Below are 17,192 nucleotides of genomic sequence, written 5' to 3' on the forward strand. Positions count from 1 at the left end.
GTAAAGCACATGATTGTCTGCAGACTGTGCTGTTCACCTGAGGCTGACAAAGTAATACTGCACGGAACCTGTAACTGAAGAAACAGTGAAGGGCTTGAGCCTTTGACAATGAATGAGACAAAGTCACTACATCACATGTGAAATGTGTCACTTAGAAACCGGGATCCGCAGGCCCGGTGCGCCGTCCTGCTGGTGTTACCGCGGGGGACGCCGGGGCTCCTCTGGCCGGTCCCTACAGGGTGCCCCCGCCATCACCCGCGACCTCTCCTCCCGAGGGAGCACGAGCAGCTTCAGACAGCTGGGGACCCAAGGTAATCGATTTCGCTCTTTGCAAGCATTTCCTCTGCCGTTTCCCTGAGTGTGCTCTGCTCCTCGGCCCCTTCCTCCTGTTCTCAGCCAGCAGCCAGGTCTGCAGGCCGGCCACCCGAACTCAGCGTCAGCAGTGCGGTGCCCCCCCGCCGCAGCGGAGGCTGGGGAGACCCTGGGCGCGCCCCGTCTCCTCCAGAGCTGTCTTCCCGCTGCGTCCTTCTGAGCTTGGAGAGCTCATCCTCACAGAAGTGAACCCGATGAAGAGCCGTCACCCTGGGGCGCACGGAGCAGCGGCCCGCTGTGGGGTCGGCAGCTCGTCTGTCCAGTCACCCGCCGAGGGACAGGCGCCGCCTCCCGGCTTGGGGGGTTATTATGAGCCGAGCCGCTATGAACGCTCTCGTTCATGCACAGGTTCTGGGGTGAGTATGAGCCGTCACTTCTCGAAGGCAATTCGCCCAGGAGCGGGGCTGCCGGGCCGGCTGGCAGGTGCACCGCTGACCACACCTGCCACTTCCAAGCTGCTGTGCGCCAGCCACAGCGCTCTCCATGCGCAGCTGCGGGGCGCGGGCACCCCGGGGCCGGCACCCTCCGCGAGGACCGCCTCCTGGGCGCGTGGCAGGCCCTCACTGCGCGTCTCTCATGACTGATGACACAGCACCGTCTCAGGTGCTTCTTCGCCACCTGTACCTCTCGGCGCTCAAGACGAGTCGGGGTGCGGTTTTGTTTGGGTTGTTTTCTCATTTTTGGGTCTTGCGAGTTCTTCATACGGTCTGGATGTCAGTCCTCTGCCACAAGGTTTACAGACACCTTCTCCCAGTCTCTGCAGCGCCTCGCTGAGTGAACACTTAGGCAAACTGTGGGTCATTTCTCCATACATCCTGCTGCTGGTGTCGGAGCCCAGCCCTCCGTGTCAGAGCCAAGGGCTGGAAGAGTCTTCTCCTTGCTGGCTCCTGAGGGGTCTTCATTCCATACTTCAGGCCAGGACGGATGTGGCTCCAGCACCACTCACTGAACACACTGTCCTTTCTCGGCTGAAATCCTCGGCACCCTTGGCAAAAGCAGCAGCCACGTGCGGGCGGGTCTCCCCCTGCACTCTCCGCTCCGGTCCGTTATGTCGGCGCTTGGCCGTACCCCCTGCCTCGATCAAGGGTGCCTGAACTCACGTAGTGCCAGTCCTCCCGCTTCATCCTTCTCTTCGCAAACGGCTTCAGCTACGCCAGTTACCCCTTCTCTGTGCGTACATCTCAGCCTCGGCTTGTCCGCATCCACGAAGGCATCTCCTGAGATTTTGATTGGGCGCGTGTTCAAGCTACAGATCGTTCTGAGGAGGGGGGACGTTCTAACTATGTGGCCTGCTAACCTACGAACACGGGGTGTCCCTCCTTTAGTCCTTTGGTTTTAAAATTAGGGTTCTGTAATTTTCAGCACACAAACTCTGTCCATGCTGTTAGGCTGACCTCACTGTGTAGGCTGACGATTTGCTGAACTCACTCACTAGTTCTAAGAGCTTTGTTTGTAGATTCCTGCAACGGTCCCCACGGACCTCAACCATGTTGTCTGTAAACATAGCTCTGATCTCCCCTTCTTTCCTTATGGCACAGACACCTCGTCCGTTCACTGATGTGACTGAGCGACCCCTCCGGGCAGGAATCACATCTGAGCACCGGAAGTTGATTTATTTCCCACTGTGTTCCCAGAGCGTGGCTAAGCGCACACGGAAGCCAAAGTGGCCCCTGGCTCGCTGCCACTTACAATCAGGGAGGCCCCTGGTGGCACCCTGGGCAGAGCAGAGAGGCGCCCCGCGTGGCAGAGCAGACGCCGGTCCTCGCGTCTGACCCTCCAGCCTGCCCCAGACCCCGGAGAGCAGGGTGGGCACAGAGTCAAGGACAGAGGATGTCTACGTGAAGGATAAGGAACATCTGTTCCTCTGGGAGACGGGGGAGGCACAGCTGACCGAGGAAGACACATTGTAACTGGAGAGGGAGAAACCAGGGGTTCACGCACGGAGGCTGGACGGACAGAGGCTCTTCCGGGCCGGCCAGGGTGGGTCAGCGCTGACACAGAACTGGGGGAGGCGACCCCCAGTTGCCATCAGTGCAGACAGAACGTTCTGGGGCAGTTTCTACCTTCTGCCCTTTAAGCACTCACGTCTTACACTTCTTGGACCAGAGAGCTGCAGGGTTAAACCCCCACACGGGGACGCCCTGTAGCTGGTTTGCACATTGTAACGGCTCTGGTTTAAATGCACGCAGCACTGATACGCTAGGTTCTCCGCAGGAGGGAAGAGGGCGCGCAGACGCAAATCAGCAACACAGTAACACGAGTAACAAGGACCCCCCTCAGCAGCCTCTGGAGTGGGGGTGGGGTGGAGGAGCAAATAAAAATAGGAACAGTAACAAACAACTTCCGTTTTTATGCATAATGAAAACCATGACTTAAAAGAAAAATGACCGTTCTTCACAGCAACGAGGGCAGGCGCTGTTACAGATAGACATACAGAAGAGAAAACATGTCCAAATGGGATTAGATGTACATGTTTCATCCTAAGTGAATCCATCTGTAAAAACAATCGCCGAATTTTTGGGGCTTTGTAAACCATGGCAGACACAGGCCACGGTAATTCTGGGTCAGGCCCAGAAGAAATGCGTGCGGCCGTGAGAACACGGGGGGCTTCTCCTTCCAAGTCTGTTCTAACCTGATTTCTCCCAGGGGCCGAGGTCCCGCTGTGCCCGCCCCCGGGGGTCAGCGGTGGCTGCAGGTGCTGGGCCAGGAGAACGCCCACCGCCCACAGCGAAGCGTGCCCACCAATGAGGGGTCCGTGGGCACGGCCCCCACTGCACCCACCCCGCCTGGCACCCACAGCCTCCCCGGTGCCCGCCCCGCCGCCCCGCCCCGCCCTGGCTCACCCACTCATAGGACAGGATCCAGCAGCCGCGCGCGATGCCCAGGAGCACGTTGAGGGTGCGCAGTGCCTGGCCAGCCAGCACGTGTGTGGTGCTGTCACACACTTCGCGGGCCACCGCAAAGCCTCTCAGCTTGGCCACCACCCGGAGGACGATGTTCTGGTTTCTGTCAAACAGGGAAAAAGGAAATCAGCGAAACGAGCGCTCCCTGCCTGTCAGCGCCAACGTGAGTGCACGGGAGTTTCGCGAGCCTGAGAAAGCCGAGGTCCTCCAGAGCTCAGCTGCGGTGGGCACGTCTCAGTTTCTCTACAATCCACAGCCTGAGATTCGGGGACGTGCGAGAGCCTCCGACCGCCACTCCCACTGTCGGTCCTCACGTGTGAGAAGGCAGGCCGGCCGAGGCTGCCCCGGCTTCGCCGCGTCCCGTCGCGATGGGACCCCAGCCCAGTGCTGCCCCCACCCCACTCCACAGCAGCCACGCCCTTCTCAGACCCCCTGGGACAATCTGCGCATGCTCAGGACCCAGCTCTCAGCTGCGTATTTCATTGGGAAAATAACGACATTTATTGAGAGTCAAGCACACGGTTTTCTACTAAGAGGTGAGGAAGAGGTCCTTGCCACTCAACTGCCACAGCAACTCTTAGGGCAAATCTGACCGGGGCTCCTCATTGCCACAAAGCTCGTCATGTTTACCTTCTGCTCTGCTGTTACATCAGTGTCTTAAGTGCCTTTTTTATAAAAAGAATGCTTCCTTCCAGTTGAGCTTCCTTCCCTAACAACTCTCGGTTCCTCCTCTCGTCCTGTCTTCTGCCTTCCGCACTGACATGCTGCGTCTCCCTCTCCCTCCTGCCGCGTCTGGAAACCTCAGTGTGGCACGAAGGTGACAGCGGGCTTCCCGGGCCCCACGGGGACACACACATGAGCTAAGAAGTAAGTTCTCCCCTCTGCAGAAGTCCCAGGGCGGAGGGCAGGAGGCTGCTGGTTCCCACCCGCTCCACGGGACAGCCCTGCTCAGTTTCGGCTCCCGTGATGGCGCGTGTTAATGCCAAGGCCTGTTTCTCCACCTGTGAAGGGCAGGGTGAGCTGGGCCCCGTGTTAAATCCTGAGAGACCCCGTGGACACCAGCAGGCTGAGCCGCGGGTCCCACCGCCCCTTCAACCAGAGGCCTGCACTGGCCGGGGCTGCGGGAAATAAAAGGGGAGGCCTGGGGCCGCAAAGAAAAGCAGAGCAAAAAGCAGCGGAAATCTCCGCAGCGCCCAGAATGCGCCATTTCGGTGCGCCTGTGACGTTCCTGGCTCCACGTCTGGCTTTGCCAGCTACGGGCTGGCTGTGCTAGGAAGCTAGTGTGTTCGAAGCAGGGCTCATCAACAGGGCAGCAGACGGGCTGTGCGCTGGCCCTTTCAGAGCCGCGTGTGTGTGGGTGGGGAGGTGACACGGAACGCAGGCAGGTCTGGGGCACGGGGCTCTGGGCCAAGAAGGAAGGCGCCGCACCGTGTGACCCGTCTGAGGAAGGAGGACGGGAGGCGCACACATCTGCGCCACGTGAGGAGGGCCGTCCGCACGCACCCCAGAGTGTGTCCCAGAGCTTCGGGGGAGACCCGTCAGCCGGCGAGCAGGAGAGCGACGCCCCATCTGCCAGCCACGCCGGCAGGAGGCGGGCACACGCAGGCAGTGGGCGCGGGTGGCCGGCGAGACACCCAGCCCCGATCCCCAGCCCCGACCGCTGGCCCAGAGGTTCGGCCGGCGTCAGCGCGCGCGCTTGCAGCCCTTGACCTGCCCCCTACCCCCCAGCAACCTTCTATTGCCCCGCGAGCGACCTAGAGAAGCCACGGAGGGGCACACGCCACCGTCCCTGAGGCACAGGCTGGGTGGGACGCTGCTGCGCGGCTGGGAGCGGGAGGTTGTCAGAACGAGGAGTACTTACTCCGCAGGCATGCTGGTCATGACCAGTGTCCTCGTTGGCTGGAGGTTTCAAAAGAGAAGGAAGAAAAACAGTCAAAAACATAAAATATTTTTTCCCACGGAAATAAACTTCAATATTTTGAAAAGTTACATCATTAAAAGTAAACATTTAAGCGTTTAGCTATTAAAAAAAAAAAAAAAAAAAAAATCCCTTCATTTTCCTAGGAACGAAGAGCCCGGGAGAGAGAGACAGAGAAGCCATCCCAGGACCAATGCACGCCACCCGGGGACGAGAGGGGGCCGAGGAGACCAGGCTGCCCTCGGAGCCCGCCCGGCCCACGGGCCGCCGCTGCCTGGACTCCGGGGAGGCGCTCCTGTGCGGCCGAGGGGCTTCGTGCCCAGGGCTTCCGGGGCTCCCGGGGGCCGCCCTCCTGTCTCAGACAGAGGTGCACGCGGACACGGGCTCCTGCTGCATGGACCCGTCTACACCCTCCACCCCCCAGTCCCTGCACCGCGCAGGCCGGGACGAAACCGGTCACTCCAAGGACCTGAGGTCGAGCCCGACTCACGCACAGATGACGGGTGTCTGGAGCCGTTGGCACCATTACACGCAGGGACCCCCCTGGCCAGTGCGGGACAGCCGGTCCCAGCCGCAGGCCCCCTGCCTGAGCCCACGTGGGACGGACCCGGGGTCAGACGGGGTGGGGGCGGGGGGCGCAGCAGCACCCGGAGCCTAAGTCACCCCCCCCAAAACTGACCTTCTGGCCTCTCCCTCTTCTCCTCGGTTCCTCGTGAGGCCTGATGAGGTCTTTACGGCCAGACCCCGAGCCTCCCAAGCCGTCACGCCTGGCGGGTCCATCAGTGACGCCTACGGCCAAGGGGAGAGGGGACGGGTCAGCGCTTTCCGTGCAGTGATTACAACGCAACCCAGGCAACCTGGGATTTCGCCTCTGCTCAGGCCCGCTGGCTGCACGGAGCCCCGTCCGTGGGAACCAGCCCTGCAGCTCCTTGCTCTCCGAGTCTGCTCAGAACGGCCGGTTTGCTCCACTCCCGTGCGCCACGCGATTCACCAGCTCAGGGGTCAGAAAGCCCCGAGCCTGCCAGGGGACAGTGCTGCCCCAGCTCCCGTCTGTCCCTCTGACAACAGGACAGACGCCTGTGCCTCACGCACGACGCAAACGCCAACTCCTTGATTTCCACGTGATGACCAAGCCCCAGCTCTACCGAGAAGGCGGTTCCTATCGGAGGGCACAGGCCGTCCTAGCTGTGGGCTCCATGGGAGCTGCTTCAGAAATGTCCCCAGGACACAGCCCTCACTCTGCGGCGGAGAAACACGATTCCACGCCCCGCCAACTTCCGCCGCCTCAGGCCAGCATCCCGCCACCAAGACACACAAACGACGAAGACACTCGTCACGTGAAACGTGGCTTCAGCAGATGCTGCCAGTGGAAAAGCCCTGAGGGACCCGCCATCGTGTGGGAAGTGTTTGCCTCTACACGCCCCGTAGGGCCACCCCTCCCCGAGCCCGCCGGCCTGCGCTGCCTGAGACGGCTGAGAGCCCCAGTCACCCCCTAGCTGGGCTTGGGGGGGGGGGGGAACGCACAGGGCAGCCTTGAGAACACGGCCCAGCCACGGCCCCGGGCTGGGGAGCTGGCCGCAGCCCGCCTGCAATGTCGCTCGTCACCAACATCTCACCACCAGGCACCCCCGCAGCTCTAAGGACGTGCAGAGGCCCCGGCATGGGGGTTCACCTCCCAACAGGCGGCGTGGACATCGAGGAACGGATACGAGGCAAGAAAAACTGAAGGGCCACCAGCCACTGGGGACGGCTTTGCAGGTGTGGCAAATGAGAGAGGACGCGCTCTAAGAAGGGGTACAATCAAGCCCGGAGAGTCTCACCTGAAAGTTTAACCCCACCTTCAAAACCAGGGACCTAGGGAAGAGCAAACAGAAAGCAGAACAATGGTCAACTATCTTCCTGGGTTCACACTGGCTGTTGCCGCAACGTGGGGCCCCGAGTGTCAGGCCCTGAGCCCCTGCAAACCCTCACGGGGTCCCCTCGGAGCCACCCCGGATCCCACGCTGACCCCACTACGTCCCGGGCGAGCTTCCCACGCGACCCTCGGTCCGGCCCTCCCCGCCCTGCTCGAGGCCTTCCTTGGCGTCCGTCCTGAGCTCCAGCTCAGCTGAGTCCGCATGCGGGCAGGTTCCGAAAGCAGCGTGGCCCTTCCGTGCACCCACCGTCGGTGTGTCCGTCCACCCGATGCTTTGGCCCCACCCCATCCAACAGCCACTTTCTGAGAACCCGACGCCGTGACTGGTCCCCACAACCCAGAGCCTCCCGTGTGTGCTGAGCTGTGCAGCCCCACCGCCACAGGGCACACGGCCGGCCAGGTGGGCGGGCGAGGAGCCTCCCCGGTCGGGCCCGGCGGCGTCCTGCACTTGGCCACCCCGACCGCCTTCGGGGCGGGGGGGACAGAGCTGCGGGCAGCAGTGCCACAGGGCGGGGTGACACAGAGCAGCGGCCCCCACTCCCAGCCCCCTGCGGTGCAGCTCAGGGCAGCCCAGGCCTCTGTTCCCAGGCCAAGTGGGGGCGGACGCGGCTCCTGACCCCGGTGACTGTCCTCAGAGCTCGACGCAGGTGCTGGGGGGGGGGGGGGGGGGGCTTGTTGCGAAACCGCGGGAGGGTGGCGCGCGGGCGGGGTCCACCAGGGCAGCCCCCAAGCCAGCAGCCCACACCCCGCTCCGGGAGAACCACTGCTTGTGGGCGGAGCTGACCCTGGCGGCGCCCTCCCGCGTGAAAGGCATTTTCCAAGGCGAGACTCAGAGCCTGAGCACATCAGCCTTCACGACGCGCGGGGGCCGTCCCCTGGGGACCCCGGCTCGGGCAACGGTCACACCCGAGGCACGAGTCCATGCTTCTCCTGCGATGGGCAGCAAAGACCCCTGAATGTGGAGTGTTGTGCAAACATCTTTTTCTCATTGAAAAAATACTCACGTATCTTCATTTTACCTCCTGGCCCACAACGCCTAAAGCGTTTGATTTATAATACAAAAAACTGCCTGACCACTGACAGAGTCCATTAAAAAATAAAGTCCAGCCCTGGCTGCTGTGGCTCCGTGGACTGGGCGCCGGCCTGCGGACCGAAGGGTCGCCTGTTCGATTCCCAGGCAGGGCACAGGCCCGGGCTGTGGGCCGGGCCCCCAGCTGGGGCCTGCGAGAGGCAACCACACGTCCATGTTTCTCTCCCTCTCTTTAAAAAAGTAAAATAAAGTATATTTGTTGCTCTGTTGATATGGAACAGCGACTTTCAACCTTTGTCATCTCGTGGCACATACAAGCTGATGAACTACAATTCTGCGGCACGCCCGAACGCACACTTCCAGCTCTGAGTCACGGTCTGTCACCGCAGGGCCCGCCCGCACCCCGCTGAGTGATACCGCACACCCCCATCGCCGAGGCCCGGGTCCCCGGAAGACCCCTGCTGCCACTGGGGTGGGTCCCAGACATACCACCTGCCCGCCTCCAGGACGGCCCCCCGGCCCCCCGCCACGGACTCCCAGGGTGCGCGCTGCTGCCTACACCCAGCTTTTGTTCCTCCTCCGTCGGCACGTCCTTCAGGAGCACCCGAGAGCTTCACAGACGCACGCGGCCCAGGCCGAGGCTGGGCCCGTGGGCTCTGAGGACGGAACACCCTTTACACCCAAACTATCCTACACGGCTTGTGCTACGTTAACTCTGAGTTGACACAATCTGAAAATATTTTGAAAACATGTACTAAGCTTAATGGAATATAAAATCCAGGCATCAAAACTTTATATTTTCAGGAAACTAAGATATAAAAACTACATTAAAAACATACAAAATTCTTTGGTGAGGTGATTTTGGGGAGTTTATTCATACCCGAGGAAAACATATGCAATACACCTACGCTTATGTGAACCCCCATAACTTTTCCATCTTGAACAGGGAGGCTAAAACCATTTCAGGGGTACAGAAATGATAAAAAGTAAACTTGGCCTTAGTGAAAAATCAGCCCAGTCTTGAAGTAAACGCAGTTAAAGTTCAAGGTGCCCGTCTTTTGATGGCTGAAACCCATCTGTGCTTAAAGTCAGGGAAGTGCAAAATGTTCACCAGTTTTGCCCCTTTTGCTACCATCACTGCAATTACGTAGAGTTCATTAATGTGGTTACAATTAAATTAGACTGAATAACCCTATTTCAGCAACATCGCTTAACGCAGAATAAACAGAGGTCAAGCACGGCGCTGCCACGCGCCTCTCACCTAAGGGAGACGTAGACGCCTCTTTAGGGCCAGCAGCACCTGCCCTGCTTCACAACGGAACTCGCTCACGCCCTCACGCACCCCACCCACGCGGCAGCGGCTGGGACCTGCCCCGCCCCTGTCTCCCTTCGGGGACGAGCAGCCGCACTGTCAGGAGTGCCACCTTAGGCACAGCCGCCGTGCGTGACAGCCGTGCGTGACGGTCGCGCCGCCGGGAGAGGCTGTGCTACCACGAGGGGCTGCGTGCGCCCTGTGGCCCCTGCATCCGGGGCGCGCAGTTTTCTCTTCACCCGCGGAAAGCAGAGGGCCGCACACGTGTGTTCCCAGCAGCAGATCCGACCGAGACACTCCCCAGGGCACAGAGCCATGCAGCTCTGGAGAATGTATTACTGGGAAATATTGAGCCCATACCTTTTTTAAATTAAAAAGAAAGGAAAGGCCTTTTTAATTATAAGAAGGCTGTGATGAACGTCAAGGATGGAGCCATGGCCTGGTCCCATAACAGACGCCGGGCAGCCAGGGCTCTCCTGCACCCCGCGGAGTCCCCCGGCCCCCCGAGGTGCGTCCTCACTCAGTCCCCAGCAGCATCGAGCTTACAGTCGCTGGGAGACGCGCCTCCAGAGGCCCCCGACGTCCTGGCAGCAGCACCGCCTCTCCGCCCGCGTCTCAGGCCCTCCGGGTCTTCCGTCCCCTTGCTGCCTCCCCTCGTGGGACTCGGGACACCGAGATGCGCGGGTGCCCAGTCGGTGTGCGACCGGGGGCTTCCGCCGGGGACCGCGTCTTCCGTCCTCTGAGCGGCAGGCTGCCGGCACCGGCCCGGCGCTTCCCCAGCAGCAGGTGCTGTCCTAGGGGTCAGTCCCCCCGAAGGGCCGCCCGACTCGGCGCTGCTGGGTTTCTGGAGACCGAAGCTGCCTTTTGCTGGTAAGCCGGCCGTGCCCCCTGACGTGGGGCTTTTACCCAGGCAGGAAAGGTCAGCCGTCTCTAAGACGCTCGTCCTCTGCCTCTTAGAGAGCCCGGCCCCGCCGCGGAGCTCGGCAGGGCTGGAAGGCGAGGCGCGCCCGGGAAGATGAGGCTCCGAGCTCCTCTCCTGAAGGTTTTCGGGGGAGAAGTAGTCATCGTACGAGGACGCCGCCTGGCCGAGGACCCGGGCCGCAGGGCTGGGCGTGAGCAGCAGGCGCTCTGCTGACGGGAACAGCTGCGCTCTCGGCTCGGCGGCTTTCCTGCTGCCCTTGCACTTCCGCAGCAACTGCTCGGGAGGCGAGTCCCGGCGCCCGGACGTCCTCGTCCTCTTGGCTGAGGAACCCCTGCGTCGGGACTGTCCCAAGTGGTGGCCTTTGGTTGCGGGAAACGTAGGGGATGGGCGACCCTCCTCATCCAGCGCCTTCGACATGCCCCCCGACGGCTCCTCGTCAGGGGTGCCCATGTTGCCTATAGGGTCTTCCTCTGGAAGGGGACATGCAGGTTTCCCCGGTGTCGGCTGGCCGAGGCGCCGGGGAGACGCTGGTGAATGCACGCGGCCTGTTTTCGATGCAGGTGAGGGAACACACAGATCCGCGCGAACGCTGTCAGCGAGTGCCCCCAGCGTCCTTTCCTGGTTCCTTCCTCCGGGGTCCCCACAAAGACAATCCCACGAGAAGTGCAGGCCGCCAGCAAAGGAGTCGTCTGGAAAACACCGAAGAACCAACGCTGAGAAGTAATTCAGAGTCAAGCACGGTCCCTTGAGAGGAGGCCGTCCTGGCTGTCCTGGGGCCTGGGACAACGTGCAGGACGTCACCGGCCACTCAGGGACACGCTCCGTGTACCCACGACCGAGGCCAGGGACCGCGGCCCTGCAGCCCCCTCGCCGTTCCCTGTACCATACGGTTAGGCTGCAAGCAGGTTAGGTCACGCGAGATTCAAGTATTTTTAAATGAGCAATTATTCTGGGCCAAGAAAGCACATGCCTCAGAGAAAAACCACAGGAACCATGTGGTTTCACATGCCTTAGTTTTATTATAATTGCCTGTTTTTCACTACAATACCTGATTCCATGATAAAACTCATGAATTCTAGTTTTCAACTAAGTAGTCTTCTCACCAGATGAACTTCCAAATAAGGAAATAATAATATTCTTAAACCTTAAACACATCACAGACAATAACTTACCCGAACACAAAGGATCCTGTGAAATGTTCAAAGGCGCTTCGCAGGAAGAATTAACTGCACCATCACGAGACTTTTCAATCATCTGGGAAGCTGAAAACAATGAAAACGCTTCGTCAGGTGTGATTTTGGTATTATTTCAGACAAAGCCAGCAGGATGCCCACCACACACACCCAGCCTCAGTCCCGCCTGCACTTCCCGTCCCGATGTGCCCCAAACCAGCACGAGGAACTCACTCGGATTCGTTGCACGTGGTGAGAATCATAGAAAGCCACCCACATAACTCACACCACAAAGAAGGACTAAGTCACTGGGTCACTCCAGCTCGGGGGGACCGTGAAGGTCGGCCTGCCTAGACCCAGTGGAAGCCCAGCACAGGCAGGCGCTGCCTGACAGCCAGGCCGTCCCCCTGAGGTCGCCGCGGCAGCCACCCCTCTGCCCGCAGCAGCGCTGGCTGGCCGGCTCCCAGCAGCCCCTGCTACTGTCTGCAGCCGCTGCCCAATGCCACGGGCCGGGAAGGGGGAGGGGAGCCAGGTGGCTGGCATCTAACAGGTGCAGAAAGGAGACACCCTTCACTCCGCAACGGCGGCGCCGGTCTGCACCACCCCCGTTTCCTGCGACGCGGGCACTTACAGGTGGGGGAGAGGTTCTCCCTCCTCTCCTTCATCGCCTGCAGCCGCCTCTCCATGGCGCTGTGCTGGCCCCCGGGCACCGCGACGGCGGGGCTGTATGCCAGGGAGCCGCTGGACTCGAACAGGAGCATGGGGATGTCGCTCTCTGGAAGCAAACACAGGCGCGATTTTAAGCTCAAAAAGCGCCTTCTGACTTCAACCAAAGGACGCCTCTGAAGGAGCGGCCCTGCGGCCGGCGCGTACGTCGGCAGGGGCTCAGCATCACTCGGCACCCAGGAAATGCAAGTCCAAACCCGAGGAGCTCGCGCCGCGCACCTGCTAAAGCGACTGTCATGGAAGGGACGCGGGGCACCATGTGCTGGGGAGTGTGAGGAGGGGCGCCCTCGTGCCCTGCTGGTGGGGACCCCAACGCCAGCGCAGCCCCTGGGGAAACGGGACATGGTGCTGAGGTTCCTCAGAGATAAAGGCAGAGCTGCCCTACGGTCCAGCAGACTCGCGTCTGGGCATCCAACCAAAGAAAAAGAAGACACTGCCTCACGGAGACACCTGCGCCCCATGCTGACGGCAACGTTAATTATGACGGTCAGACGCAGAAGTAACCTAACTGTCCGTCCACGGATGAGTGGGCCAGATGCAGCACACGTGTCACGGAATACGGCTCAGCATAAGGAGGAACCCTGCCTGTGAGGCGGTGTGGAGGGACCCTGCGGGCGTCACGCGCGGTGGGATCCATCAGCAGAGAAGGACAGAGACCACAGAGAGTCACGTACATGTGGGACCTTAAAAAACCAACCGAACAAAAAGCAACAAAGACAATCCCTTCCACCACCCCGATCGCACAGAGGACAGAGGCCTGCTGCTTGGAGGGAGGGGCCCAGGGACAGGAAGGGGGGAGGGGTGGAAGGCACAGATGCCCAGTAACACGGCGAGGGGGCCACGGAGCCGCACGTCCCACAGGGGCTGCAGCTAGAGCCCTGCAGTGAGCGCCTGAGGCTCGCGTGGAGGGTTCACCTGGAAGGCACCGCATCCCGAGGAAAGAAAGGAAGAGCTGGAACTACGTGTGGCCACAGGTGTTCACAATGTTCACAAACACCCGTTCCCTACGCCGCGCCCCGGAAACTAACAGCGCTCTCTGCCAGTCAGGCTCCAACGCACACCAGCACCGCAGGGTCAAGGGCCGCCCAGGTCGCAGGCGCCCCGTGTCCGACGTTTCTTCCTTGGCTGCTGCGCATCCCCAACGAGGCCCCGGGTGCCCCCGGCCCCCAGGCAGGTCACACTGGACGCAGACGCGTAAACGTGGCGAAGGACCGCACTCCGCTTCCCCGCTTACCTAGCGTCGTTTTCTGCCTTTGTAGCTCATGGGCCATTTTCTCAAATTTCTTTTGAAGCCTCTTATCGTTTTCTGGTGTTTTAGGAATGAAATCTTTGGGCTGCATACACTTACGCTGCGCAAAAAAAGAACATAAAAATTACACAGCGTTGCAATCATGCAAGACAGGAGAGGAACCGATCAGGGACCCTTCGGACACCTTCTGTGACATTACTGGCACCTTCTGAAAGAGGCACTCTTTGCACTGATGGGAGCCTGTGCAACAGCAAACACACACAGAGCTTTACGACTGAACGAAGGGCAGGCTGCACACGCAGCTGTTGTCTGGGGCATGTCCATATCCCGGCATCCTCAGTTTCCATGAAAATTAGCAAAACCAGTCTCTCTTCTTATTTTTTGCTACTCCCATGTGATGGGCCCACCCCACAGAAAACCCTAACGCAGCAATGGGACACAGACGCAGCCGCCCCCCTCAGCCCGGGAGGGCCGAGAAGTGCCCCAGGGGCTCCCTAGATTCCGGAGCAGCTGAACCCCAGCTAAGTGCCACCATCACCGCAGAAGTCAGCAGCAGTAAGTGCTGCAGGTAGAGGGAAAAAGCCGGCCTCCTGGGCTGTCACATACTTACTTTCTTCTTCACGGGGCAGGGCAGGTGCTCGTGGGCCCGGGCGGCGGGGAAGAGCGCCTCGTCCACGTGCGCGCCGGCGGTCCTGCACCTGCGGGCGGGAGCAAAGGCTCTGATGAGCGCCTCCCGTCGGTAAGGCGTGCACAGCCCCGCACCTGCGCGGGCCGGCTGGTCCCTGGAGAGACCCACGCGCAGGCCGTCGGAACAGACACGTCTCTCAGAGCAAGCACACGTGTCACCAAACAAAAGTCAATGGAAATCCAACTTTCCGAAGTCTGCTCGGAGGCTGTGCTAAGGGTCAGAGCAGACGCGGGGGGGCGCATCGCAGGGAGAGCGGATCAATGGGCTGGGTGCCCCCACACCACAGCGGGGTGCTCAGCTATAAAACTACAGATACACATCAGCACGTAACGAATGGCGTGGATGAACCTCAGAAATATCGTGCTCAGCCGCGGCAGCCAGGCAGGGCGAGCCCACGCAACGGACTGCCTGGGTGTGAGGCCTGGGGACACACAGCTGGGGCTGGGGTGGCAGAGGCTGGTAGGCAACCACTGTGGGGTGGGGGCAGGGCGACTGAGCATGGGCGGGGGGGACTTGCTGGGAGATGGGGCTCCACGTTCTGACTGCGGAGCCTGCACAAGGCCAGCGGCGGGTGGGCATGACCGGGGGTCTGGTGGGAGGGGTCAGGGGAGGACGGACGGAGGTGGTCCCAGGACAGAGGGGCTCCCAGGACGGAGGGGCTCCCAAGAGCAGCTCTTCTGCTGGAAGGTCCTTCAATCGCCCTCACCAGCTCTTCTTACTCAAGCACCAGGCCACCCACCGCCCACTGTCCCCAGGACAAGGGAGCACAGGGGGTAGCTGAGGAGCGGCCGACAGGAGATGTGGTGACAAGGACCAGTACAGCAGGGAGAGGCTCAGCGTCCCCACGAAGGGCGGCCAGCTGCCCAGCAGCCCCCGACCCGCACAGGGGGCAGGGCTGTAGGTTCTAACGCACAGCTGGGGACACTGAGGCTCCTGGGTCACCAGCCCGAGGTGACGGAACCACTGCGCCCGCCCAGCTGGCAGCTGGGGAGACGCCGGACGCAGGCAGGCCCCACTGAGCCTGACCCGGGAGGAGTGGTCGTCCAGGCCTGCTCTGTCCCCTTGGGCATCAGGCCCCAGCACGGTGTCCAAGAAGAAGACACGTTCCGACGCCACCGTCCTCGGGTGGACCCAGGACCTTCCCAGGGAAGAAGCAGGGGGCCTGCGTGCTGCAGTGCTGACCCCCGCACATCACGCACCACGTGCAGAGTGACCTGCTGACCGCTGCCCCAGACCCCGCGCTCCTGAGGGGCTCAGTCAAAACCCACTGAAGACACCGCTCACCCGACAGGTTTCCACGTTTCTCCAGAAATGTGGCAGGGACGCTGCCCCATCTAGTGGCTAAGAGGAGAAGTGTTTCAGGAGACGCCTCTGAAGGTGCAGCCAACCTGCTGACCGTCCCTTTCCAGGTGCTGCTGCTTCCTGGCCGATGGGGAAAGGCAGCGTGGGCCACCCTCCCCGCTGGGGGGTCCTGCTGGGGACCCGCCACCCAGCCCCCCTCCCCAGGAGCTAAGGACAGAGCACTGGCACTGCAAGCCGGGGGCCGCCCCCCCAGCCCACTCAGGACAGGCCTGCCACCGAGCCCGGGCTAGCACCCACCCCCCACGTGTCCCTCTGCGGCACCCCCAGGAGGCTGCAGCTCTGGGGCCGTGCTCCTCACAGAAGAGTCCGTGTCACACCCGCCCCTCCAGCGCAGGAGGCACCAAGGAGACCCAGAGGCCCAGCGACCCGCGCGCCAGGACGCTGCTCCTGTGTGCACCCAAGGAGGAGCCGTGTCCACACAGGCAGGGAGCCACGTGCACACGCCACACGTGAGCGGGGGCACCTACCCTCCAGAGGCCCCGGCACACGTGTCCCCGCGTGGCCCCCGACTCCAGCAGCACACGGGGTGGGTGTGAGGGGTGCAGGAAGGACCCACTATCACCACAGCCCCAAACTGGGGGGCACCATGTCCCCACCGTGCCCTCCGACAGCGGAGCTGGACGTGGGGGCCTCACGGCGGGGGTGGGGGCGCGGGGCTGCTGCGAGAGGGACGGGCACTGGCAGCGTGGCCTCTCGTGGGCTATGCGGCCAACTCAGCTCGAGTTTAGAAAGGGTCGTAAAATGTAACTTTTCACCAATTTCTCTCAACCGAGAGGTGACGCTCAGGCTGACCTCTGCCCCTTCACCTTCACGTCCTTCCTCAGGACAAGCGCCTGGCGTGCGGAGGGGACAACAGGACGTGCCGGCCGTCTCACGGCCGTCAGCCTGCTCCTGAGAGGAGACCCAACGGAGCAGGAGCCCAGCGACCCCTGGTGGCCCTGCCTGGGGCTGCTCACGGTTTCAGGGCAGGGCCCGCAGGCCGAAGGCGGAAGGCCGTCTGCCCGCTGCGTCTGAGCCTGGGGAGGACGCGCAAGCTCAAGCGGATGGAGACAAAGTCAGGGTTACTTTTTCACGCACGAAGTGGGAGAGATGAAGACAAGCCGCAGTGCGAGCAACCGGAGCCCCTGTACATGCCGGGAAGGACGGACACCCGCACTCCCCCCAGGGGGCCACGCGCCAGCCCGCTAACGCAGACGCCCGCTCTCGGAGCTCAGACCTGCAGGAGGCTTCTCTCTGCAATTCTCTCTGCGCTGCCTCTGATCGGGAAGAAAGCAGGACCGAAACCGCGGCCCGCCCGGCGGCACGGCAGCCCACACCCCTCTGGGAGGCTGGCACGAGGGCACACAGGGGTTCAAGCCCACGAGGCCTGTCTCCGCGGGCAGGCTCGGAGGACGGCCTCTGATGCACTGGAACTGCGGGGGTGTGCGTCCCACAAGGACCCTACGTGTTAACGTGGGTTCTCATAAAACACAAGTTAGGAACGTGCACACACACGTTAATTACATGCTTAGAAAAAGTACCTAATGCTCAACGGTGTGCTTCCCCCAACTGAGGGGAGAAAAATAAGGCAAGAGGTGAACGAGACGAGGACTTCCCCCTCTGAAAGCGCACACACGTTCAAGG

General features: G+C 61.5%; 1 protein-coding gene across 1 annotated transcript in view; it reads right to left on the minus strand.

Annotated features, from left to right (window-relative positions):
• The window catches only part of MCPH1 (microcephalin 1), a 127,454-nt gene that overhangs the window by 105,561 nt on the left and 4,701 nt on the right, over nucleotides 1-17,192 (minus strand). The window contains exons 4-13 of the mRNA XM_090258246.1: nucleotides 14,130-14,217; nucleotides 13,505-13,619; nucleotides 12,176-12,319; nucleotides 11,545-11,634; nucleotides 9,976-11,061; nucleotides 7,484-7,758; nucleotides 7,014-7,047; nucleotides 5,873-5,982; nucleotides 5,137-5,174; nucleotides 3,216-3,378 (exon numbers count right to left, since the gene is read on the minus strand). Coding sequence (XP_090114372.1) covers nucleotides 3,216-3,378; nucleotides 5,137-5,174; nucleotides 5,873-5,982; nucleotides 7,014-7,047; nucleotides 7,484-7,758; nucleotides 9,976-11,061; nucleotides 11,545-11,634; nucleotides 12,176-12,319; nucleotides 13,505-13,619; nucleotides 14,130-14,217 — 2,143 coding nt within the window. The remainder of the gene's footprint in view (nucleotides 1-3,215; nucleotides 3,379-5,136; nucleotides 5,175-5,872; nucleotides 5,983-7,013; nucleotides 7,048-7,483; nucleotides 7,759-9,975; nucleotides 11,062-11,544; nucleotides 11,635-12,175; nucleotides 12,320-13,504; nucleotides 13,620-14,129; nucleotides 14,218-17,192) is intronic.

Source organism: Furipterus horrens, unplaced genomic scaffold (assembly GCF_987537825.1).
Source record: "Furipterus horrens unplaced genomic scaffold, mFurHor1.1.pri manual_scaffold_12, whole genome shotgun sequence".
NCBI classification, from domain to species: domain Eukaryota; kingdom Metazoa; phylum Chordata; class Mammalia; order Chiroptera; family Furipteridae; genus Furipterus; species Furipterus horrens.